The sequence below is a fragment of the Somniosus microcephalus genome, chromosome 3, assembly GCF_052327205.1.
Source record: "Somniosus microcephalus isolate GS21.2 chromosome 3, FLI_Smic_1.0, whole genome shotgun sequence".
Taxonomy (NCBI): domain Eukaryota; kingdom Metazoa; phylum Chordata; class Chondrichthyes; order Squaliformes; family Somniosidae; genus Somniosus; species Somniosus microcephalus.
In genome coordinates, this window is record NC_140989.1 from 274,288,694 (window position 1) to 274,315,032 (window position 26,339).

A 26,339-nucleotide genomic window follows, 5' to 3' on the forward strand; every position below is an offset into this window, starting at 1 on the left:
GCTCTGATCGACCCAAGGGAGGCTGGGGAGATCGTGACTCCGGGTGCGGGTCCCCACAGGCGCAGAACTGGCTTCGTCCTGTTGGATAGCTGGGGATTGACCAGCGTCCTGGCCTCGGGTGGCCATCCCATGGGGAGCGCTCGGCTCCCCGAGTGGATCCGGTGGGGCAGCTGGCAGATCTCTCGATGTCCCAGGTAGGGCATCATCTTCGGGGAGGCGCAGAGTGTCAGCATCATCCCGGTGGGTCCCTCTATCAGTTGGGTCCGTGGAACCGGCCGGACAGGGAGCTAGGTCCCGGAGCGAAACCGCGGACTCCCGGCCATCCGGGTACCGCATGTGCGCGTACGTGGGGTTGACGTCCGTGAGTTCTACCTCGTTGGCAAGAGGATCGGTTTTAGATGATCGGATGAATCTTCGGAGCAGCACGGGGCCAGGAGCTGCCAACCATGACGGTAGACGTCCCATGGGTGGAGCGACGCTGGAAGCCGAAGAATCGCTCGTAAGGTGCGACATTGGTAGAAGTAGAAAGGAGAGACCTGATGGAATGCAACGCATCAGGGAGCATAGTTTCCCACTGCTGGTCTGGTAGATTGCATGACCTCAGCACAAGACGAACAGCGTTCCAAATGATAGCGTTGTATCTCTCAACCTGTCCGTTACCGATGGGATGGTACGGTGTCGTTTTACTTGTGGCGATTCCCCGTTGGGAGAGATAACTTTTGATTTCGCTTGACAAGAAGGAGGGACCCCGATCAGAGTGGATGAAATTGGCCGTACCGCAAAGTGAAAAGACTTGATCAAGGCATTTGATCACTGTGGAAGTAAGCATATTGGGACAGGGGAAAGCAAAGGGAAAGCGTGAATATTCGTCCACCATAGTCAGTAAGTAGGTGTTTCGCGTTGAGGAAGGCAATGGCCCTTTAAAGTCAATGCTGAGTCGCTGCATAGGCTGCATAGCGTGTATGAGCGAGCCATCCGATGGACGGAAGAATTGCGGTTTTAATTCTGCACAAATTTTACAGGAGGAGCACGTTCTTTTCACATCTTCCGTAGAAAATGGGAGATTTTTAGATCGCACAAAGTGCAACATACTGACTTATGCCATCCTGGCGTTACCCGTATCAAGATCCGCCAGAGTCGAAATTGACATAGAAGAGCAGAATGCCCGCGTGAGGGTATCTGGGGCCACATTCTCTTTGCCAGGTCGATAATGTATGGTGTATCCAAAGGCAGCCAATTCCATCCTCCAGAGTTGTATTTTGTTATTCTTGATCTTAGTGCGTTTCCGGTTATCAGCATAAAGGCCACGGAGCGCTGATCGGTTATAAGTGTGAAATGGCGACGAGCGAGAAAATGACTCCATTTACGTACCGCTTTGATGATGGCCGTAGCCTCCTTCTTGACAGGAGGATAATGGAGCTCGCTACCCTGTAAAGTTCTGGACAGAAATGCAACGGGTCGACCACCTTGATTCAAGGTAGCAGAGATCGCCACATCCGATGCATCACACTCGACCACGAAAGGAAGATTTTCATCAATGGAACGACGCGTGGCTTTTTCCAGTTGTCGCTTGAGGAGGTTGAAAGCTGAAATAGCCGTTGCCTCCAATGGAAATGACTTAGCGTGAAGCAGGGGCTGCATCTTGTCGGAGAAGTGGGGTATCCATGTCGGAGAAGTGGGGTATCCATTTCGCATAATAGGCGAACATGCCGAGTGCCCGACGAAGAGAGCCGAGATTCGTAGGGGGAGGGAGCTCCTGAAGCGGACGAAGTCGCTCCGGATCCGGTTTGATGACACCGTTGCCCACCCAGTAGCCAAGGATGTTGACTGATGGTACTAATTTCATGGATTTGGACTCATTTAAGGTTAAGTTGTGACGACAGAGAATGTCAAAAAATTTCTGGAGGTTGGCATCATGCTCCTTCTGGTCATGACCAGCAATGGTGATATTATCCAGATATGGAAAAGTGTCCGTTAAGTTCTCCTGTTTGACTAGGCTATCCATTGCCCGTTGAAAGACGGACACCTCATTGGTGACCCCAAATGGAAGGCGACAAAACTGGTAAAGCCGACCATTGGCCTCAAAGGCTGTATACTTTTTGTCAGAGTCCTTCAACGGTACTTGATGATATGCGCTCTTTAAATCAAAAGTTGAAAATACCTTGTAGTTGGCAAGGTTATTGACCAGGTCAGCGATGTGTGGTAGTGGGTAGGCATCCAGGTCGGTATATTGGTTAATAGTTTGTGAGTAATCGATGCAAAGACGTTTCTTGTGTTGCTTCAGAGGATTTTTAACAATGATGACTTGAGCCCGCCAGGAAGATGAACATGGCTCAATGATACCGTCAGTTAGAAGGCGAGAGATTTCTGCCTCAATAAAGGCTCGATCATCTTGGCTGAAACGTCGTGATTTAGTGACTATGGGCTTACATCGGGGGGAAAGATTGGCAAACAAGGAGGGCTCGTCGAGCGAAGCTGCCGAAAGCGCACAAAATGGTACTTTGGAAATAGTAAGCTCTGGCTTTGACCCTCCAAACTCGAAAGTGAGTCTTTTGTGTTGTTTCTGGAAATCCTGTCCCAGGAGCACATCACTGCATAGGTTCTTGAGCACCCCGAGCCGGGTGGAGAAATAAGTGCGGCCATTGAGAATAAGGTCGACAAGACAAAAGCCGGAAGAATTGGTGGTCAGTGTCGTCAGAGCCACTGCAATTTCCCTGTCCGAGGGGTAAATGCGCAGTTTTAACTTACTGACAGCCCGCTCACTAATGAAGCTGTCAGAGCTGCTTGAGTCGATTAGTGCACTCAAAATGTGTCCATTTACCAAAACCTTTGTGGCTGCATGGGACAGACTTTGGGGAAAAACAGCTGTGATGGGAGGAGGGGCAGTTTTACCCTTGACAGCTGTAACCTTAGCAGTGGTTCTTGGGGGAGGAGCAGTTTTATAGATTGCAGCTGCAAAACTAACAGGAGCTCTCGACCGGTATACCTTAGAAAAGTGGCTTTTCTTACTAACAGTGGCTCTTGACTGGCATACCTTAGAAAAGTGACCTTTCTTGCTGCAATGACTGCAGGTTGCGTTACGAGCAGGACAAAATTTCCTATAATGGAATGCACCTCCACAGAAGAAACACTTCCTTCCAGATTGCCAAGATGCCGCTAGGGCGGGGTCGTCATCAGTGTAGGTTTCGAGGGTAGGGTTGCCATCAGCCAGGTTGGAGTCATCATTCGTGAGGGCTTCTGCCCGTGGCCTATCGAAGGAGTCACTAAAAGTGATAGCAGCAGCCCGTGCACGTGGTGAAAGATAGGTATCTGCATTCCTCTTTGCTAAGTCCAGAGAACATGCCTGGTCATAGGCAGCCTGTAACTTGAGGGTTTTATTCTCCAACAGACACGGACGTATGAAGGGAGACGCAATCCCATTAATAAAGGAATCACGAATTAACTCCTCCTGGTACTGCTCAGCTGTAACAGCTTTAAGATTACAATCCTTGCTGAGCCTGCGAAGTTTCTGAAGGAATTCGTCAAGTGATTCCCCGGGTTGTTGTCGAGTTGTGGCCAGTAGATGCCGAGCAAAAATTTCATTTGGGGACTTGAAATATAGCTGTAGTATTTGGATAGCGGCATCATAATCTACACAGTCTCCGATATAATCAAACACACGAGGGGATACATAATTAGCAAGTATCTCTAATTTATCAGGAACATTTTCACCACACACCCTGAGGAAGTTGCTGAAAGTACGATACCAGTGTTTCCATACCTTAGCAGCTGTAAGTGAATTCAGGTCCAGGTCGAGATGGGCGGGACTGAGTAGTTTCTCCATGATGGATCGATTACCTGTCTGAGTTCCCTTCTATGGTTCGAGTTGTAGCTGCCTGTTCCCGAAATCACCCAAAGCATGGAGTCGATATCAAGTTGATTAAATTGACGTAATAAAACTCACTACGCACTTGGTTTGAGCATAAAGCAAGGCTTTAATCAACTTGTTTCAGAACATGGAGGTCTAGTTGTATTTCACTAGCTCCTTGTCTTACAAAATGTCCCTGGAAAGCTGGGGCCGACGCCCGAGTATTTATACTCCTTGGACGGCGCCACCAGCTGGCCGTCCAGTGTTATTTCATAAGTAGTTTCTTGATGATGAGATTTATAACATTTGGTACTTTAATCTGAGAGTAATGTGAATGGTGTGCTAGAAATGTGGAAATGGTGGGGGTGCAAATGTGTGATAGTGGTCAGAGGGTAGTATTGGGGTGTGAGGGCAGTAGGGCAATGGCGGCAGAGCAGGACAGCATTAAGGATGGGAGTTGCTGGATGTGGGCGTACCAGGGATGAGAACAGTGTGAAGGCGATTAAAGGGTGCCATTATGAACAACACTATAGTAGCATTTGTGGTGTGGCTTCAGATCTGGCCATAAATTCTTAACAGTGCTTTACTACACTTTTACTATTTTTGTAAAAGCACAGTACTTTAAAGAACATAAAGCCAGTTCCCAGATCACAGTTGAGATTATGGCAATAGGGGACGGCACCATTGACTTGTACAAGTTTATTACCTCTATGCTCCTATTTATAAGATCCAAATTTTTTTTTATTGCTTTATCTACCTGCACTTGCACTTCCAAGGAATTATATATTTGCACTCCTAGGTTTCTATGTTCTTTGTCACCCTTCAGCATTTGGAAGGGTATGAGCACTCATGAACTGTTTTCAACATGAATCATCCTCTTAGAGATGTGGAGCAAGGAGAAAAAATGGAAATACAATTAGTTCTACAAATCAGAGTTTTGAGATCTATAAAGGTTATTAAGAGTTATGGAACCAAGCCGGGTAATTGGAGTTAAGATACAGATCAGCCATGATCTAACTGAATGGCGAAATAGGCTCGAGGGGCTTGTTCCTATGTTACTAGCCTGTGGATGCAAAGGTCAATTGTGCCTCACTACATTCCAGCTGAGATTGGCTAATTCAAAGTTGAAACGTAAAACTTTCCTGGTATATATGGCTTAGTTTCACATCAAGCAGTATATTTGGTAACAGCCATAAAAGCGTTTCTTTTCTTTCCTTCTGCACCAGAAGGTTTGGTCAAATAGGTCACAACGTCTGCATTTTTTGTAATCATCAAATGCTCTTACATTTCCAATAGGCACCGCGGGTTCTTTCAGGTCTTTCTGATGGATGTTGGTATCATCACCAATGTACCTCAGGATGGATTTGCTGTAGCTCTGAGATTCTTGAACTTCCTCTGTTACAAGACTTTGATCCTATACAAAGTGATACAATTGTTAGAACTCAACAGCTTTTTGTTCCAAATTTTCCTTAGGACTGAAATATGTGCTAATTAAGGTGGCAGATGTCATTGATGAGACATATGCGATAAGTGAAACATTACAATTTTACCATTTTTCAATGGTTATATATGTTGTAATGTATTATAAAGTGTTAGGGTTGGGGCATTTGCTTTATATTTGTGCATTTGAAAAAGAACTCAAAAGCAAACAGCAAAAAAATACGAGAAGTTATGAAAAACTGTACTGTTATTCAAGCTAGGAGAGAAGTGCTGAATAAACATCCATTGTATGTTTTCTTAATTAGACCCTTTTATGAGTGCTAAGTTTTGTTGCAGAGACATTTGGCAAAAAAGAATTTACAAAAATTAGTTGCATTTTCACTGAAGTTTAATTTTTCTGGTTTTAGCAACAAAAACTCAGGCCGCGATTCTGTTCATGGAGGTGGGTTGGCATCGGGAACGGAGCTCGACGGATTCCGGACCCGCTGCCAGCTCCAGCCGGCCTACTTACACAATTTTGGTTTAATTGGGCTAATTAAGCCCATCGTGTGGGTTAAAATCGAGGCGTTGCTTAACCGAGAGCCACTGTAGGTCACCGAGCACAGGGGTGATGGGTGAACGGGACTTGGTGCGAGTTAGGACATGGGCAGCGAACTTTGGATGACCTCAGGTTTACGTACGGTGGAATGTGGGAGGCCAACCAGGAGTGTTTTGGAATAGTCAAGTCTAGAGGTAACAAAGGCATGGATGAGGATTTCAGCAGCAGATAAGCTGAGGCAGGGGCGGAGACGGGCGATGTTATGGAGGTGGAAATAGGCAGTCTTAGTTATGCCACGGATATGTGGTCAGAAGCTCATTGCAGGGTCATAGTGGTTAGCACTGTTGCCTCACAGCGCCAGGGACCCGGGTTCGAATCCGGCCTCGGGTGACTGTCTGTGTGGAGTTTGCACATTCTCCCCGTGTTTGCGTGGGTTTTCTCCGGGTGCTCCGGTTTCCTCCCACAGTCCAAAGATGTGCGGGTTAGGTTGATTGGCTATGATAAATTGACCCTTAGTGTTAGGGGGATTAAATACGTGGGGTTACTGGGATATGTGTTGGTGTAGGGGTTACAGGGATCGGGTGGGATATGTGTCGGTGCAGGCTCGATGGGCCGAAATGGCCTCTATCTGCACTGTGGGGTTTCTGTGATTTCTGTGAAATATGACACTAAGGTTGCGAACAGTCTGGTTCAGGCTCAGATCGATGTTTGCGAGAGGGATGGAGTTGGTGGCTAGGGAACGGAGTTTGTGGCGGGGACCCAAGACAATGGCTTCGGAATTCCCAATATTTAATTAGAGAAAATTTCTGTTCATCTAGTACTGGATGTCGGACAAGCAGTCTGACAATTTAGAGACAGTGGAGGGTTCGAGGGAAGTGGCGGTGAGGTAGAGCTGGGTGTCACCAGCCTATTGTGGAAACAGATAGTGTTTTTGGATGATGTCGTCGAGGGGCAGCATGTAGATGAGAAATAGGAGGGGGCCAAGGATAGATCCTTAGGGAACACCAGAGGTAACGATGTAGGAGTGGGAAGAGAAACCATTGCATGTGATTCTCTGGCTACGATTAGGTAGATAAGAATGGAACCAGGCGAGTGCAGTCCCACCCAGCTGGACGATGGTGGAGAGGCATTGGAGGAGGATGGAATGGTCAACTGTGTCAAAGGCTGCAGACAGCTCGAAAAGGATGAGGAGGGATAGCTTACCTGTGTCACAGTCATATAGGATGTAATTTGTGACTTTGACAAGAGCCGTTTTGGTTCAGTGGCAGGGGCATAAACCTGATTGGAGGGATTCAAACATGGAGTTCCAGGAAAGATAGGCACAGATTTGGGAGGCGACAACACGTTCAAGGACTTGAGAGGAAAGGGAGGTTGGCGATGGGGCGGTAGAGTTTGCAAGGACGGAGGGTTCAAGGGTTGGTTTTTTTTTTAAGGAGAGGGGTGATGACGGCAGATTTGAAGGAGAGGGGAACAGTACGCAAGGAGAGAGAACCATTAACAGTATCAGCTAACATGGGACCCAGAAAAGGAAGTTGGGTGGTCAGCAGTTTAGTGGGAATAGGTTCGAGGGAGCAGAAAGTGGGTCTCATGGACAAGATGAGCACGGAGAGGTTATGAGGGAAGATCAGAGAGAAACCGGAGAAAGATGCGAGTTCAGGGCTAGGGCAGGGGGGAACCTTAGAGGAAATTTGGCCCAGTGGGCTAGGGGAAAGAAGGGAAGTGGCAGAGGCAGCTGATCAGATGGTCTCAATCTTAGAGACAAAGAAGTCCATGTTGGTGGTGAGGGTGGAGGAGACAGAGAGGGGGTTAAGAAGACGGTTTTCAGTAGAAAATAGAAGCTGGGGATTATCTTTGCATTCCCTAATGATCCTGGAACAATGAGCAGTTTTGGCGGACGAGAGCAGGACCCGAAAATGCTTTATGTGGTCCAGCCAGCAATGGCATTGCCCTTTTAATTTCTCACAATGCCTAGCGAACTCTATTGCCTTGCTTCCAGAGGCTGCTGGAAGCTGGAACGCCGCTTCTGGATGGCAACTTCGATTCCCATGCCAGCACTAATGCCACCAGGAGGGCGTTACATGGTAAGTTAGCGCTGGGCTAAAAATCTTTAGCCCCCAGCGCGAATCTTTCTCTTGTAGCGCTTCGTCCATTTTCAGCGGCCGTTAACCCAAGGCCGTGGTGACACCGGAAACTCTCATGGCAGCCACGAATTTTTAGCCCAAAGTCACCTGAAAAGAAAGTGCTCATGGTTTGACATTACCTCAACTTCACCTGTACTTTCAGTTGATTTTAAAAGCTGTGAACTTAGTCGTGTCTCAGTGGCATCCCCAACAACTTGTATGGTAGCTGACTTCTGCAATGTAAAGTAAGGAAGAGTAAGATTAACATAGCATTCTCATTAACCGACAGTGTCAAATAAATTTCACCGAGGGACGCAGCACAACAAAAAGACATATTTTAGCAACAATCCTCCAGGGAACACACAGTGTAGGGATTCAAGGAATTTTCTTTGTGCAGCAAATTTCCTGGCAGCTAATTTATCTATATAATAAAATCAAAGTCTTGCCAATATTAAACTTTCAGAAAGCATGACATCGCAAAGCCATCAAATATTTATAGGTCAAAAGATCTTGATTGTCTCAAATAACCACTTTCTTTAAGTTAATCATGATGATCAACTTAAATATCCCATTGCTTAAAAGTATACCAAAGAATACTTCAATTCACTGGACAGTTAGAAATCAACCACAAATAAGTGCGACTGAACCACTCAATTTTTTTAAACCACACAATTTGCAGCCAGCTGGACACTGGACAGCTGGAAATCAACCACAAACTAATCCAATCACTCACTCAACTTTTTCAAACAGCTTTTGACTGCCATATATAACATAACATATAGAAATTACACCATTATGATTAAAAAGTGTTAACCCTGCCCATAAAATTAGTAAAAACAAGAAGCAAAAAAACTGAAAATCTGAAACAAAAACAGAAAATGCGAGCAACACTTAACAGGTTGGTCAGCATCTGTGGAGAGAACCAACAAATTACATTTTCAGGAGTAAACCCTTCAACGGAACTGGGAAAAATTACAGTTGAACAGCACTTAAAAAGAACAAAGGGGAGGGGGGGGGGAAAGGGCGGAAAAAAACAAACACACACATCTACAAGAGAGGAAATGGCATGTCATGTAAAGTACTTAAACGAAAACAGGAGATGGTTAAGTGATATTAACACGAGACAATAGGAAGAAGCATAATAAAATAAATTAAAGGCCTTTAAGAGACACAGAGAACATAGTGGGGTAAGGCAAGTTTGAAATGGAAACAGAAAAAGTTGGCAATATGGAACACAATCCAACAGCCTGGTACAGGAAACTTTGTGCTATCCGGCACCAACGGGACCGAGCTGTTGCCGTTCCCTCAAAACTGCCGGACACTCCAGCGCTAATGTTGAAAGATACGGAAGCTTTTGAGCTCCGTATCTGTCAACAAACCCTCAACAGCTTCTAAACAGTCCAAGCGTCTCTGTAGCGTCTCTGTAGCTTAGCAACAGCTTCAGCAGACCTTGCAGAGTTTGACTGTTGAGGAAAAAGCAACGAGAAGAATAAAAACCTAACGAAAACGGCTCCTGATTTTTGCCTTCGGATAACACAAAGTTTCCTGTATAAGAAAAAAAGCTGGCCAACACCAAGAGTGCAGACTGCCCCACCAGCACGGTGCTCCAACTGAGGGTCACCGTCCAAGCGCCAACCTGTCTTTTTCCACCCCAAAGTGCCTGCCGACTCAAAGTGCCTTCCACCCCAAAGTGCCTGCCACATCACCAGCATCCCCTGCTGAAAAGAAAGTTTACATCTGAAATCATTCAAGTCAATATTAGGGACAAAATGCTTAATAAAATGATACGGTTCTGTTCCTTGAACTTGCATTGAGCTTCATTGGAAAAATGTAGAAGGCCAAATAAAGAGATCAGTGTAGGAGTGACATTTAAGTGACAAGGAGCTTGGGGTTGCACTTGCAGACAGAATGGAGATGTTTGGCAAAGTAGTCACCTAATCTGCATTTGGTCTTCTCAGTGTGGAGGAGACCACACGTGAGCAATTGATACAGTGTACTAGGTTGGAGGAGGTACATGTAAATTGCTGCCTCAGACAGGAGTGCCTGGGGTGTGGGAGGAGTACCCCAAGCACCCCTTCCCCTTCGCCCGGCACCTTCCTGTGCAAGCGCAGGAGATGCAACACCTGCCCATATACCTCCTCCCTTCCCACTGTCCAAGGCCCCAAACACCCCTTCCAGGTGAAACAGCGATTTACTTGTACTTCTTGTAATCTATTATACTGTATTCGCTGCTCACGATGCGGTCTCCTCTACATTGGGGAGACCAAACGCAGATTGGGTGACCGCTTTGCGGAACACCTCCGTTCAGTCCGTAAGGGTGACCCCGAGCTTCCGGTCGTCTGTCATTTCAATTCACCATTCCATTCCCACTCGGACCTCACCGTCTGCGGCCTCTTGCATTGTTCCACGGAAGCTCAGCATAAGCTCGAGGAACAGCACCCCATCTTCCGATTAGGCACTTGACAGCCTTCCGGACTCAATATCGAGTTCAACAATTTCAGATCATAACCTCAGCCCCTATTATATTTTTTATCCACACTTTTGGTTTGTGCCTTTTCCTTTTTTTCCCACTCTCCCACATGGCAGCTGTCTTTCACTCTGCCAGCACATTTCACACTTCATCTAGAGCCATTGTTTGATTTTTTTACCTGTCCTATTACCATCTCGTCTCACCCAGCCCCCAAACTGCCTTTTAATCGGTTTCATTTCCTGCCTTTTTTTCTCAGTTCTGAAGAAGGGTTTCGACCTGAAACATTGGGGGTGATTTTCATTCAGAAGTCGGGAAGGAGGCGGGACTACAACTTTCGGGGTTGTAGTCCCGCCTCTATCGAGATGCGGCCAATCCACGCGATTTTAACTTGATTGACCTTGTTGAGCCCGCCCAGTGGGCTCAGCAGGCCAATTAAGGGCCATCCGGCAACAGGTGACGTCACAGACTGAAATTTCATCTGTCAAGACGTGTTGACTGATGAAATATCAGTGTTTCACAGCTGTTTGAAGCTGTCAAACACTGACAATCTTACTTCTAACCTGAGTCCTTCTACGCAGACTGTTAGAAATCTCACCGGCACTGAAAGCTGCAGGCTGTCACTTTTGACAGATCACAGCCATTCTGCTTTCTGTGCCAGCTGGATGATGGACTCCCGAAACCTAGAGGAAGGAAGGCTGTAAAGATAAGTACAGGTAATTTAAACTTCTTTACACACTTTAGACACACCACACACTCTTACCTTTGCACTCATGCACCCATCACTCACCTGAACACTGACATCTCGACCCCTCCAAGTCCTTCAACCCGACGGCCCGACTCCTCTAACTTGGCGTGGTTTGGAGCCGTCGGGAATCCCACACTTCAAGCTTCAAAATAGGGTTTAGGCTAAAAACTGCCTGTTAACTACCTGTTACCAGGCAGTTAACTGGCACTAATCCCTTCCCGCCTCGGGTTGGCGGGTCCCAGCCTCCTTTGAAACTTGCATGGAGGCGGGTTTTGGGCGGGATGGTGTCGGGACCCCCGAATTCGGGACTTTAACCCCCCACACGCCTCCAATCCCGACTCCACGGGTCAATGAAAATCGACCCCATTGACTCTATTTCTCTCTCCACGGATGTTGCCTGGCCTGCTGAGTTTTTCCAGCGTCTTCTATTGTTATTTCAGATTTCCAGCATCCGCAGTATTTTGCTATCGTATTATGTGGGAGGAGGTGAATGGAAAGATGTTGCATCTCTGCACTTGTATGGGAAGGTGCCAGAGGAAAGACAATGGGGTCGATTTTCATTGACCCGTGGAGTCAGGATTGGAGGCGTGCTGATCATGATGATCAACTTAAATATCCCATTGCTTAAAAGTATACCAAAGAATACTTCAATTCACTGGACAGTTAGAAATCAACCACAAATAAGTGCGACTGAACCACTCAATTTTTTTTAAACCACACAATTTGCAGCCAGCTGGACACTGGACAGCTGGAAATCAACCACAAACTAATCCAATCACTCACTCAACTTTTTCAAACAGCTTTTGACTGCCATATATAACATAACAAACATATAGAAATTACACCATTATGATTAAAAAGTGTTAACCCTGCCTATAAAATTAGTAAAAACAAGAAGCAAAAAAACTGAAAATCTGAAACAAAAACAAAAAATGCGAGCAACACTTAGCAGGTTGGTGGGTACCCGTCCAGCACTGGGACCCGCCGACCCGAGGCGGGAAGGGATTAGTGCCAATTAACTGCCTGGTAACAGGTAGTTAACAGGCAGTTTTTAGCCTAATCCCTATTTTGAAGCTTGAAGTGTGGGATTCCCAACGGCTCCAAACCACGCCAAGTTAGAGGAGTCGGGCCGTCGGGTTGTAGGACTTGGAGGGGTCGAGATGTCGGTGTTCAGGTGAGTGATGGGTGCATGAGTGCAAAGGTAAGTGTGTTTGGTGTGTCTAAAATGTGTAAAGAAGTTTAAATTACCTGTACTTACCTTTACAGCCTTCCTTTTTCTAGGTTTCAGGAGTCCATCATCCAGCCGGCACAGAAAGCAGAATGGCTGCGATGTCAAAAGTGACAGCCTGCAGCTTTCAGTGCCGGTGAGATTTCTAACTGAGTCTGCGTAGCAGGACTCAGGTTAGAAGTAAGATTGTCAGTGTTTGACAGCTACAAACAGCTGTGAAACACTGATATTTCATCAGTCAACACGTCTTGACAGATGAAATTTCAGTCTGTGACGTCACCTGTTGCCGGGTGGCCCTTAATTGGCCTGCTGAGCCCGCTGGGCGGGCTCAACAAGGTCAATCAAGTTAAAATCGCGTGGATTGGCCGCATCTCGATGGAGGCGGGACTACAACCCCGGAAGTTGTAGTCCCGCCCCCTTCCCGACTTCTGAATGAAAATCACCCCCAATAAGTGATCAGGACGGTGGAAGAGTGAACCAGGGTGTTATGGAGGGAACAGTTCCTTTGGGAGAGGAAGATATATGTTTGCTAGTTAGCTTTGAGCCAGGCCTGTGTAATAGGCTAATTAACTGAGAATACATGGTTCAGGGATGTGAAAAAAAGTTACTTGCATCTCAAGCGCATCTTGTAAAGTTAGGTAAATACTACGGCAAATGTTTTATTTGTGAGGCCCTGTATCCTTCAGTATTGGTAAGATGCTTACTGTTGTCAGTGGAAAAGGAAGCTTTAAAATTCTGAAGTTAGAACAATAGCATGCTGTACAATTTTATTAAAAATAGCTTCCCTACAACAGTAGTACACTTCAAAAGTTCTTCCTTCTTCCTTTCTTTCTCAGCTAAATCAGCACAGATTGGGAAACAAAGCTGGAGTATTCTGCAACATGGCACCACATAAAGCCATCAAAGAAGCTAGCAGATGAGTTCACACAATTTCAGTTTTCTCACTGGACATGAATATTTCCATTTTAATTTTATTCTGATTTGAAGGGAAAGTGAAGGATGCACATTCTCTGTTCAATTAAGTGTTAGAATGTATAAATGGTTGATGATTTCCTCAACTTTTCAACTAAAACATATCATCCTAAAGAAAGCACTTGTGTGACATTATAGCACTAGACAGAAATATCACAACAATAACAATTATTGTATGTCCTCTTGAGAGCTCCAAACTTACTCTAGTCTCAGTGTCCTCGGTGATGCTCAATCTCTGTAATATAAGAAGGACGGAGGAGTAAGAATAACCCAGCAATCTCATTAGTTGATACAGTATAAAAACCAACACTGAGGCACACAGCATTACAGAAAAAACAAATAATAATTAGCAACATTCCTCATAGTGTATCAATTTAAGCTGGCAGCAGGATATGAATGAAGGAATTTTCTCTGCAGCAAGTTTCCTGCAACATGCTTCAAAAATAAATTGTGCTTGTACAGCAAATGGGGAAAAAAGACTGCAGAACAACTAGGTACATTACAACTGCAATGGCTGCCTCCTTTGCAGTATAACAACATAAGAACATAAGAAATAAGAGCAGGAGTAGGCCATACGGCCCCTCGAGCTTGCTCCGCCATTCAATAAGATCATCGATCTCAACTCCACTTTCCCGTCCAATCTCCATATCCCTTGATTCGCCTAGAGTCCAAAAATCTATTGAGTGCCGGGCTCTTTTGCCGGCACTCCCGATCCCCGAGGGCCCAGCTGGGCCTCGGGTCGCACTGCGCAAGGCCCCTCCCCTTTAAGAAGGGGAGGAAGGCTTGCAATACCGCAGCGCAACGTGGTGCTGCGGCACGTAGCACCGCAATATTGACTCACAGCGCCCCAAGAGGGATGTGGGACACTTCCAGTAGCACCCCGCTTCTCTCTTGGGGTGCAACCACTTAATTTCCGGCGCGGGGGTGCTAGCGCCCCAGCAAAGTTAACGCCCCAAATGGGGCTCTACTCAATTTTAAGCCCTTGGTTCCCCACCATTTTTGGTATGCTTTTTGTGTCTTCTACTGTGAAGACAGATACAAAATATTTATTTAATGTTCCTTCCATTTCCTTACTCCCCATAATAATTTCTCCTGTCTCAGCCTCTAAGGGACCAACGTTTACTTTTGCTACTCTCTTCCTTTTTACATACTTGTAGAAGCTCTTACAATCTGCTTTTATATTTCTTGCTAGTTTTCTCTCAAATTCTATTTTTTTTCATTTTAATCAATTTTTTGGTCAACCTTTGCTGGTTTCTGAAACTCTTCCAATCCTCAGGCTTACTATTATTCTTTGCAACATTACAAGCTTCTTCTTTCAATCGAATGCTATCCTTAACTTCTTTAGTTAGCCACGGTTGGATCACTTTTCCCATGGAGTTTTTGTTGCTCAATGGAATGCATTTTTGTTGAGAATTATGAAATGTATCTAGATGAGACCCCTGCAAGGATCTCCAGTAGCCCATATATATGAGGAGTTTGCCACCCACAGTGCCTTTTCAGTTTCAGTCTGATTTATGAATATAATAAGAACATAAGAAATAGGAGCAGGAGTGGGCCATACGGTCCCTCGAGCCTGCTCCGCCATTCAATAAGATCATGGCTGAACTTCCACATCAATACACTTTCACGCCCTATCTCCATATCCCTCGATTCCCTTTCGATCTCAGTCTTGAATATACTGAATATACTCAGTCTTCAATATCGACTGAGCATCCACAGCCATCTGAGTAGAGATTCTAAAGATGAAGAAATTTCTCAACATCTCAGTCCTAAATGGCCAACTCCTTATTATGAGACTATGACCCCTAGTTCTAGACTCTCCTGCCCGGGGAAACAGCCTCTCAGCATCTACCCTGTCAAGCCCTCTAAGAATTTTGTCTACAGGGACACCCAAATCCCTCTGAATACCAACATTTACTAGTCTCTCACCTTTTAAAAAATATTCTGCTTTTCTATTCCTTCTACCAAAGTGGATAATTTCACACTTCCCCACATTATACTCCATCTACCACCTCCTTGCCTAATCACTTAACTGGTCTATATCCCTTTGCAGCCTCTTTGCATCCAACTCACAGCTTACTTTCTCAGCTAGCTTTGTATCATCAGCAAACTTGGATATATTACACTCGGTCACTTCATCTAAGTTATTGATACAGATTATAAATAGCTGAGGCCCAATCATTGATCTTTGTGGCACTCCACTAGTTAAATTCTACTATCCCAAAAATGACCTGTTTATTCCTACTCTGTTTTCTGTCTGTTAACCAATCATCAATATTACCCCCAATCCCATGAGCTGTAATCCTGTGCAACAACCTCTTTTGTGGTACCTTATCAAATTCTTTTTGGAAATCCAAATATACTACATCCACTGGTTCCCCCTTATCTACATTGCTAGTTACACCCTCAAAAAATTCCAATAGATTTGTCAAAACCAATTTCCTTTTCATAAAACCATGTTAACTCTGCCTAATCATATTGTGATTTTCCAAATGCCCTATTACCACGTCCTTAATAATAGATTCTAGCATTTTCCTTACTACTGATTTCAGGCTAACTGGCCTGTAGTTCTGTTTTCTCTCTCCCTCCTTTCTTGAACAGCGGGATTACATTTGCTACCTCCACAGGGACATTTCTAGAATCTAGGGAATGCTGGGAGATCATAATGAAAGAGGAGGTAGTGGAGATACTGGATGGGATAAAAATTGATAAAGAGGGGGTACTAGATAGGCTGGCTGTACTTAAAGTAGAAAAGTCACCAGGACTGCCCCTTTCTTAGCTATAATGAATTTCTCACTCTCTGTCCCTTCCTGACACAATCTGCCTGGTTTTACACAAATTACTACTCTGCTTTACGGCCTTGACTTTTCTCTTCAAACTTATAAATTTACCCTTACCTGAACCCACCCTTCCCCTTACTAGTTTAAAACCCTATCTACAGCCCTAGTTATTCGATTCACCAGGACACTAGTCCCAGCCCAGTTTAAGTGGAGTCCATCCCAACGGAACAGCTTCCTCTTTCCCTAGTACTGGTGCCAGTGCCTCATGAATTGAAACTCCTGCCTCCCACACCACTCTTTCAGCCACACCTTTAAACCTCTAATCTGTTTGTCCCTATGCCAATTTGCACATGGCTCAAGTAGTAATCTAGAGATTATTACCTTTGAGGTTCGTCTTTTTAATTTGTACCCTAGCTCCTCAAACTCCCTCAGCAGAACCTCATTCCTAGTTCTACCTGTGCCATTGGTTCCTATGTGGACCATGACAACTGGATCCTCCCCTTCCTGCTCCAAGTTCTTCTCCAGCCACAAGGAGATGTCCTTAACCCTAAACCGGGCAGGCAACACAACCTACAGCGCTTAAAATTGGAGTGAAAAACTTTCCTCTATGGTGGCTTTTGAAGGTTCAAAGCAAAATTATATAGGATTACATAGGATATACGGCACAGAAACAGGCCATTCGGCCCAACCAATCCATGCCGGCGTTTATGTTCCACTCGAGCCTCCTCCAGTCTTTCCTCTTCTAAATCTATCAGCATAATCCTCTATTTCCTTCTCCCTCATATGCTTGTCTGGACTCCCCTTAAATGCATCTATACTATTCACTTCAACCACTCCCTGTGGTAGCGATTTCCACATTCTCACCACTCTTTGGGTAAAGAAGTTTCTTCTGAATTCCCTATTGGGTTTCTTGGTGACTATCTTATATTGATGGCCTCTAGTTATGCTCTTCCCCACAAGTGGAAACATTCTCTCAGTATCCACTCTATCAAAACCTTTCATAATTTTAAAGACCTCTATTAGGTCACCCCTCAGCCTTCTTTTTTCAAAGAGAAAAAAGACCCAGCCTGTTCATCCTTTCCTGATATGTATACCCTCGCATTTCTGGTATCCTCCTTGTAAGTCTTCTGTGCACCCTCTCCAGTGCCTCTATATCCTTTTTACAATATGGCAACCAGAACTGTATGCAGTACTCTAAGTGTGGTCTAACCAAGGTTCAATACAGGTTTAGCATAACTTCCCTACTTTTCAATTCTATTCCTCTAGAAATATACCCTAGTGCTTGGTTTGCTTTTTTTCATGGCCTTGCTAACCTGTGTCGTTACTTTTAGTGATTTGTGTATTTATACTCAGAGATCCCTTTGTTCCTCTACCCCACCTAGACTCGCACCCTTCAAGTAATATGTGACCTCCCTATTCTTCCCACCAAAATGTAATACCTCACATTTATCTGTGTTGAACTTCATTTGCCAATTATATGCCCATTCTGCAAGTTTATTAATGTTCTCCTGTAATTTGTTGCAGTCCTCTTCAGCATTGACTACCCCTTCCAATTTGGTGTCGTCCACAAATTTAGAAATTGTGTTTTTGATTCCAAAATCTAAATTGTTAATGTAAATTGTGAATACCAGTGGTCCCAGCACCGAAGCTTGTGGAACACCACTACCCACCTTCTGCCACTGTGAATAGCTATGCTTTACCCCATCTCTGCTTTCTGTTCTGAAGCCAGCCAGCAATCCATTCTGCTACTTGTCTTCTGACTCCGGATTCTCTGACCTTATTCATTAGTCTATTATGGGGTACCTTATCGAAGGCCTTTTGAAAAGTTAGATAAATTACAGCTCCGTTACCTCTTCAAAAAATTCAATGAGGTTGGTCAAGCAAGACTTTCCCTTTTGAAATCCATGCTGACTATTCCTTATTATATTTCTGGTCTCTAGATGTTCTTCTATTTTCTCCTTTAGTAGGGATTCCATTATTTTTCCTACCACCGATGTTAAGCTGACTGGTCTATAATTCCCTGGACATGTTCTATCCCCCTTCTTGAATATAGGTATTACGTTGGCTATCCGCCAGTCTTCTGACACTTGGAAATTTCAGTCTAGTTCCCAGCCTCCAGAATTCAGCATCTGCACCTTTGATAGCTCAACAGGTAATCACAGCATGTAATTGAATCAGACCAGAAGATCCCAGATTTGAGTTAACTGATCTCACTGGGGTGGTAGTAGAGGTGCTACAAATGGCATGACAGAGTTCCCCTCCTGAACCCGATTGGAAAGTAGATGCATGGACTAAGGGTCCTTAGGCTGTGCTGACCCCATAACTTTATTTACTGCGGACATTAAAATAATGCTGATCAGAAAATGAATGAGGGCAACTGACACCTGCTAAGCCATACTCCAACATGTGTTATCAACTTCAAGACAGAAGGGGAGAAAATCGAAGTGAGGAAAGAGTTGAAAAAAGTCCTGTTCTCATTCTGATCACCACCTCGTGACCCCTCTAGAAAGTGTGTACATGGACATCAGCGAGTACAGGATCAAGCGCAGCCATGATATCTCACTGTCCTCACTGCACCTTCCCTCCTCCCTTACCAAAACCTGCCAACACTAATGGATAGAGTTTACAAATCTGTCCTACTGGACCCAGGATGCTTCTGACAGTGCAATACTGTTACTGTGCAAACTATTGTGTAATTCAGCACTGCACTATTATTATTCTCTTAAAATAAATTTAGCTCTAACAATTGGTTAGTGATAGATCTTTTCAACTAAAACAGGCATTCATCCTTCAGAAAAAGCACATGTTGTTTGACTTTACCAGGAAAGATGCAATGGTTGTAGGCCCATCAACAGTCTCTGTTTCTCCTGGCAGTAGCACGGATAGTTCAGATTCAGACATCACAAGTATTTTGGAGGCCGAGTCCTGCAATGTGAAGGAGAAATGAGGAGGCGTAACGATAACATAGCAATCTCATTACACAGTCACGTTAAAAAAACACAAAACAGCAATAGGTAGCATCCCTCACAGACATGCAATAGGTAGCATTCCTCACAGACATGCATTGTATACAAATACAAAGTTGACAGCCAGTGCATGAAGGAAAGAATTTTCCTTGTACAGAAAGTGCTAAATAACTAACTATATTTTCCTCCATTTACTGGTTCTAACAAAAAAATACACAAGAATGCACATCCACTTCTTTGCTCAAGTTAGCAAACAAAGGAAAATACACCTATATGCTTTTATAGCAATTGGGGAAGGAGAACTGCAGTCATGTATACATTATAGTGACAATAGCTGTCTACTTTGCAATATCAAGAGGAGATGGTCTGGATGCCAAAGATACTTAATTATAAACATTTAGTTGAATTTATGTTGTTGATGCTAAAGATGAAGAAAGTCTTGTATTTATATAGCAATTTCACGACCTCAGGGTGTCCCAAAGTGCTTTTCAGATGGAGTTTAAATGGCAAGGCCCTGTGGGACTGATTAGTATAGTTAGTTAAACACTGTCCTTTCACCTCAGTGTTCAAATCTAGCTCAGTATGATTGTATAAAAGTTGTCCAATTGCCAACTGTAATGCTCCAAAGTAAAAGGTAAAAAGTGGCAGTTTCAACTCAGTTTAGAGTCAACAGTAAAAAAAAGGCAGATAATTTACCACCAACTGGCCGTCTCATTCAAGAAAATAAAAAAGAATGATTAGCGTAGGAAATGGAAATATCACAATAGTGGGATTAAGCAGTGTGCTCCTCCAGAAGTTTGAATTATTTTTTGCTAGAGACTATTTGGCAGAACTAGACTCTTCAGTTCATAGCACTCTCTTCTGAGTGAAGATGTTGCAAATGCAAGACCCAGCCAAAGCTTTCAGCATATATTCGAGGCTCAAACTAGTGCTGTACTGAGAAAATGCTGCAATGTTGGACCTGCTGTCCTTCAGGTGAGATGTCAAATGGGGGAACAAAAGAGTCAGTTTGTGGAGCAAATTTGCTTCAAATTGGGGTGAACGACAAAATTGTGTAAATAGTTAAACTCACCTCAGCTTTTTATACCATTTATTATTTTTTTGTATAGCATAAATTCAAGTTTAATAGGGCTCTAATGGCAGGAGAGCAGCAACCCATGTTGGGCAATATTTCTGGATGTGGGAGCTCCAGGGTGTAAACACTGGTAGGAAGAGTCTCCAGCATATTCATTTAAGCTCCAAGTTGCTGAGCTTAGTAATAGTGCGAGACACATACAGAAGGCAGATGGGTTTCTTGCAGCATACGTTCCAACAGGCAGTCAATTATGTTGCTGCTCAGACAAGGAAGGAAGCAAGTACTGGTACTTGACTGAAAAAAGCAAATTAGAACAAGATACAAATGCCCAGATTAAATGGAATGAAAAATGGCAAGTAGAACTATAGATCAGCAATGGAACTATTTAAACAGAGGTTGGAAGGTATAAATCAAGTATACTCCAGTAAGGAAAAAGGGAATGCATCAAAGGGATTAATAGGTTAGATAAATTTTGAAACTAAAAGCAGCAGTATTTAGCACTTATTATTAAAAGGGAGGTTAGAAAGGCTGAGAGGGACTATGAGAGAAAATTAACAAAATGACAGTAAGAAGGCTTTCTATAGATAAATTAATAATAAGAGGATTGTCAAGCTTGAGTAGGGCTGTCAGGAGATAAAGGAGGTAAAGCTTGTACTTTGCCTCAGTGTTCAAAGAGCAGGTGGATATTGAGATTGTAGAACCACCAAAGGTGGGCACAGAACAGTTAGTGGGAGCTACTTTTCAAAGAGAGCTGGCACTAAAGAAGTTACTCAAACTTAAGGTAGACATATCATTGTCAGATGTGTACCTTCATAACTGATGCACATCTCAGGAAAACTAAGGAAGAAAAAGCAAAGGCTTTGACTATAACTTACCAAAATTATTTGGAAAGGAAAACTGTGCTAGAGGACTGGAGGGTGACAAACACAATGCCATTCTTCAAAAAAAAAAGACAGATAAGACAGGGAACTATAGGCCGGTTAGTCTGATTTCAGTTGATGACAAACGACTATTACTGTCGATAATACAGAATGAAGTTACTAAGCACTTAGAGGCACACGAGTTAATGAGGGCCATCAGAATTCTAAAAGATAGGTTGTACCTGACAAACCTTAAATAATTCTTTGAAGAAATAATAGATGATAGATAAAAGAAATCTAACAGAGGTGATTTGTATGGATTTTCAAAAGCACTTGATAAGGAGCCACATAAGAGATTTATGGCAAAGATAAGAGCACATGGATAAACAGACTGTTGGAGGATCTAAAAAAAATCACCAGAATGATTCTGGGGCTTAGAGGGTTAAATTATGAGGACAGGTTGCATAAACTTGTCTTGAATTCCCTTGAGTACAAAAGATTGAGGGGTGATCTGATCAAGGTGTTTAAAATGTTAAAAGGATTCAACAGAGTAGTTAGAGAGGCCGGAATCTTTAGCAGGGTGTCGGGGCGGAAGCGTGCGGGCCGCATAGCGGGTCGCCATCCCAAACTTTTCAACAGCACGTTCTGCACTGCGCATTTAACTCAACTGCATCAATTGAAAGAGTCATGTGGGTTTCCCAGCCCAATTAAATGGAGCAAGTCTTATGATGTCACCGATGACTCGGTTTCAGCATGGATATTTAAAGCAGCCTTGCATACATCTCAGTTGAAGGTTATTGTAGGAGAGATCAAGGTGTTTTGGGAGAGCTACAAATTGCTGCATAATACTGAGATTTCTGTGGATCATGGAGACTCTCAGACAGAAGGCTGTGCCAAGATTCCCTGATGCCTCCCTGGAAGTGCTGGTCCAGGGAGTCAGAACATGTAGGGAGGCCACAAGAGACCAGCCAGAGAAACTAAGAGGGCATGGCTAGAGATCGTGGAGGAGATCAGCAGCAGGGATGTCGTGAGGCGGATGTGGATCCAGTGCCGCAAAATATTTAATGATCTCATGAGGTCAGAAAAGGTTAGTGCAATGCCACATTCACCTACATCCTGATGTGCCTGTCACCCCAACCCCATCACTCTGCCTTCCCAAGCCTACTCCTGCACATCAGTCCTCACACCAACCTACCTTGCAGGTGCACCCATCCCTCGCTGTCTATGCACTTACTCACATCCCCCATCTGACTAACCACCACAGACACTCCCCCTCATCCCAATGCAATCATAGCAAGTAACACCACAGGAGGCTGCCATTTGGTAATGTCACACCACTCCCTCATAGTCACCCTCTACAGAAGTAGCCCATCCATTCCTTACACTCATTCTATCAATCTCACTCAAAGTTCTCTTATTTCACTCCTTGCAGGAGAAGAGAGCCCAGAACAACAGGGAGAGGCAGAGAACAGGAGGTGGCCCTCCAATATTCACCAATTTGACTACAGCAGAAGAGGAGGCGCTAGCAATCTCTGGAGTTGCAGAGCTGCTGGCGGTGGGAGATGGAGAGAGGGAGACATCCCAGCAACCTGGTGACAGAATTAAATATCATATTGCCACATGGCATACAACAGTCACTCATGGTGACTGATGTCAGCAGCCAGTGAAATGTCATAATGTGCATAATGGTAACGTTACACATTCTTATTATAAGACTTCTAATTTATCTCTTTACTCTCCCACAGGTCCATCAAGTGCTCCCCCCACCCCACTGTCCAACCAGAGGAGGAAGACAACTCCTCAGAGGAAGCTCCAGTCTCCGAGGGTCCACCATCAGCGCACCAGCGCAGATACGCACACCTCCTGTGCGAGATAGAGTAGTGTTGTCACCTGGTGTCTCACACATCACAACTGAGCAAGAGCAGATGGTGGAGACAGGGACGGCAGTGGAGACACCTCGGTGGAGGGCGCAGGGCACTCCCAGCTCTGCTGAGCTGCATGCAGATGTTGAACCTCGGTGGCCATCGAGAAAGACGGTGATCTTGGAGGAGCAGCAACAATTGTGCAAGGCTCTGGCAGCCACAATGTCTGCAAATGTTCAGAGAATGGAGCAGTCCATCTGCAACATAAGCACCACCATTTCGCAGGCATTGGCGATGATGTGCTGTTCCATGGTAAGGATGGCCGCCTGCATGGAGCAGCAAATGCACCAGTCCAAAGAAAACATGCTTGTTGTGAACAACAGATTGCAGACACTCATTGACCTCATCTTGAGGAGGGATACCAATGTAGGCTTGGGCATTCATCACCCCACTGATGTGCAGCAAGGTGCTCTCCAGCTCCTTGCTGGCAGGGAAGTGCAGGTGGCCCATGTGTAGGACAGGGTGTACTTGTAGGATTTAGTAAACATTATTAAGATTCTATAACCATTTTTATATAACTATAATATGTGAAATTGTATGTTAAAAGCCTAAAAGCCTGTATAAAATGGCGAATGGCTGAGAGCAAAGCAGGATGGGACATTATGCCAACCTGACTAAAAACCTCTGTTTTCTGAAGTAATGGAATGTTGTGCTGCACAAACACGAAGACTGTTGGGGACATGATATTTGGTAATGTTATGGAAAAGAGATAAGAACTAGAGAGAGAGAGAGATTGGAGTTGGAGACATCCTTAATTGGTATAGCTATAGGATGGACAGACTGTTTAGAAAACATTCTAGGAAATGTTCTGTGAAAAGTGAACATCTAAGATAAGGGTACTTTGTTACGCATAGAGAAAAATCTAGTGGGATCAATAAGGTCATAAGATGGCTAATGAGGGAAGCAAGACTTTTTAACCAGGTGTCAGAGGGTTAATTACTGCCACTAGGCAAAACGAGAGGAAAAAGGGTATAAAAAGGTACAGGTTTTGAACATCAAAAGCAGCGCACCGTGTAACCAGAGATTGATAGGAGCTTCAGTCAACAGAACACTGCAAGATCCCATGGAAGCGAGCGTCGGTCAACAGAACACAGCAAGATACATCAGAAGACCATGCCACAGTCACTGGGAAGGAACGCCGGGGTTCGAACGAACAGACTGTGACTATCTTCTTGTTAGGTATTGCAGTACTTCTTTGTACTGGATGTTTAATGCTTAATAAACCTATTTTACTGATACACAATATACCTGCACCCAGAGTGGTTTGTGTAGTCACAGACTGTTTTACTGATACACAATTACAGAAACTCAGCACCCACGGACCAGTTGAACCAGGAACACTCCTCGCCACGATGGACGTCTCGGCACTCTACACCAGTATCCCCCACGATGACGGCATCGCTGCGACAGCCTCAGTACTCAACACCAACAACAGCCAATCTCCAGACGCCATCCTACAACTCATCCGCTTCATCCTTGACCACAATGTCTTCACCTTCGACAACCAGTTCTTTACCCAAACACACGGAACAGCCATGGGGACCAAATTCGCACCCCAATACGCAAACATCTTCATGCACAAGTTCGAGCAAGACTTCTTCGCTGCACAGGATCTCCAACCAACGCTATATACCAGATACATCGACGACATTTTCTTCCTATGGACCCACGGCGAAGAATCACTGAAAAGACTACACGATAACATCAACGAGTTCCATCCCACCATCAAACTCACCATGGACTACTCCTCAGAATCGGTTTCATTCTTGGACACACGAATCTCCATCAAAGATGGACACCTCAGCACTTCACTCTACCGCAAGCCCACGGACAACCTCACGGTGCTTCACTTCTCCAGCTTCCACCCTAACCACGTTAAAGAAGCCATCCCCTATGGATAAGCCCTGCGAATACACAGGATCTGCTCAGACGAGGAGGAACGCGATGGACACCTACAGACACTGAAAGACGCCCTTGTAAGAACGGGATATGACGCTCGACTCGTCGATCGACAGTTCCGACGGGCCACAGCGAAAAATCGCACCGACCTCCTCAGAAGACAAACACGGGACACAACCAACAGAGTACCCTTCGTCGTCCAGTACTTCCCCGGAGCGGAGAAACTACGCCATGTTCTTCGCAGCCTTCAACATGTCATCGATGATGACGAACACCTCGCTAAGGCCATCCGCACGCCTTCACTACTCGCTTTCAAACAGCCGCCTAACCTCAAACAGACCATCGTTCGCAACAAATTACCCAGCTTTCAGGAGAACAGCGACCACGACACCACACAACCCTGCCACAGCAACCTCTGCAAGACATGCCAGATCATCAACACAGGTACCATCATCACACGTGAGGACACCACCCACCAGGTACATGGTCATGTGACTCGGCCAACGTTGTCTATCTCATACGTTGCAGGAAAGGATGCCCCGGAGCATGGTACATCGGTGAGACCATGCAGACACTGCAACAACGGATGAACGGACACCGCGCAACAATCACCAGGCAGGAGTGTTCCCTCCCAGTCGGGGAACACTTCAGCAGTCAAGGACATTCAGCCTCCGATCTTCAGGTAAGCATTCTCCAAGGCGGCCTTCGAGACACACGACAACGCAAAATCGTCGAGCAGAAACTGATAGCCAAGTTCCGCACCCATGAGGATGGCCTTGATGCGCTATCAATTACTCATAAAAGACTGAGAGTTAGAAGAGTAACTAAAGGCTTTTATTAACAACAGAATGGAGGTCTGCCTCGAGTGGTCGACCGGTCCAGGATACCAAGGGCTGGGGAGCAGTCACCTTTATACTAGGACCTGTGGGAGGAGTCAGCCGAGGCATGTCCAGGCATGTACACAGTGGAATACAAACAGGACAAACAGGAATACAAACAGTGGTTTACCACATTCACCCCTTGTTTAAAATTGAGTCCGGCGGGGTGAAGTGTATTAAAAGTTAGTGTATTGGAGTCTCTCCGGAGGTCTTGTCTGCCGCTGTGATCGGCGTGGCGACGGCAGGGGTAGTGAAGCTTCCGGCGTCGAGTCCAGCGTAGGCTGTGGCACAGGCGTGTCGTCCTCGTAGATGTCGAGCGGGTCGCGGGGCCCAGGCCTGCCGTCTGCTGGGGCTGGATATCGGATCGTGGGGGGGGGGGTGGTAGTGGGTAGTGGGTTACTGTGGTCCCCGAGGGTGCAAGGTCTCTTATGGAGACTGTGTCCTCCCGCCCGTCCGGGTATGCGATGTAAGCATACTGGGGGTTGGCGTGGAGGAGGTCGACCCTCTCGACCAGGGGGTCCGTTTTATGGGTCCTCACGTGTCTTCTCAGTAGGACCGGCCCTGGGGACGTCAGCCATGGCGGTAGCGATGTCCCTGAT

At 45.1% G+C, this 26,339-nt stretch overlaps 1 protein-coding gene across 4 annotated transcripts in view; it reads right to left on the minus strand.

The window, feature by feature from the left end:
- Positions 1 to 26,339, minus strand: part of axdnd1 (axonemal dynein light chain domain containing 1) — a 209,007-nt gene that overhangs the window by 63,725 nt on the left and 118,943 nt on the right. For 3 of the 4 annotated variants that reach the window (XR_015077655.1, XM_085982557.1, XM_085982559.1), the window contains exons 23-26: positions 18,961 to 19,065; positions 13,563 to 13,595; positions 8,086 to 8,178; positions 5,133 to 5,261 (exon numbers count right to left, since the gene is read on the minus strand). Coding sequence is in view for 3 of the 4 variants with exons in the window: in XM_085982557.1 (XP_085838683.1) it covers positions 5,133 to 5,261; positions 8,086 to 8,178; positions 13,563 to 13,595; positions 18,961 to 19,065 (360 nt within the window). In the remaining variant the exon portion in view is untranslated. The remainder of the gene's footprint in view (positions 1 to 5,132; positions 5,262 to 8,085; positions 8,179 to 13,562; positions 13,596 to 18,960; positions 19,066 to 26,339) is intronic. The other variant, XM_085982558.1, reaches the window with a different exon arrangement.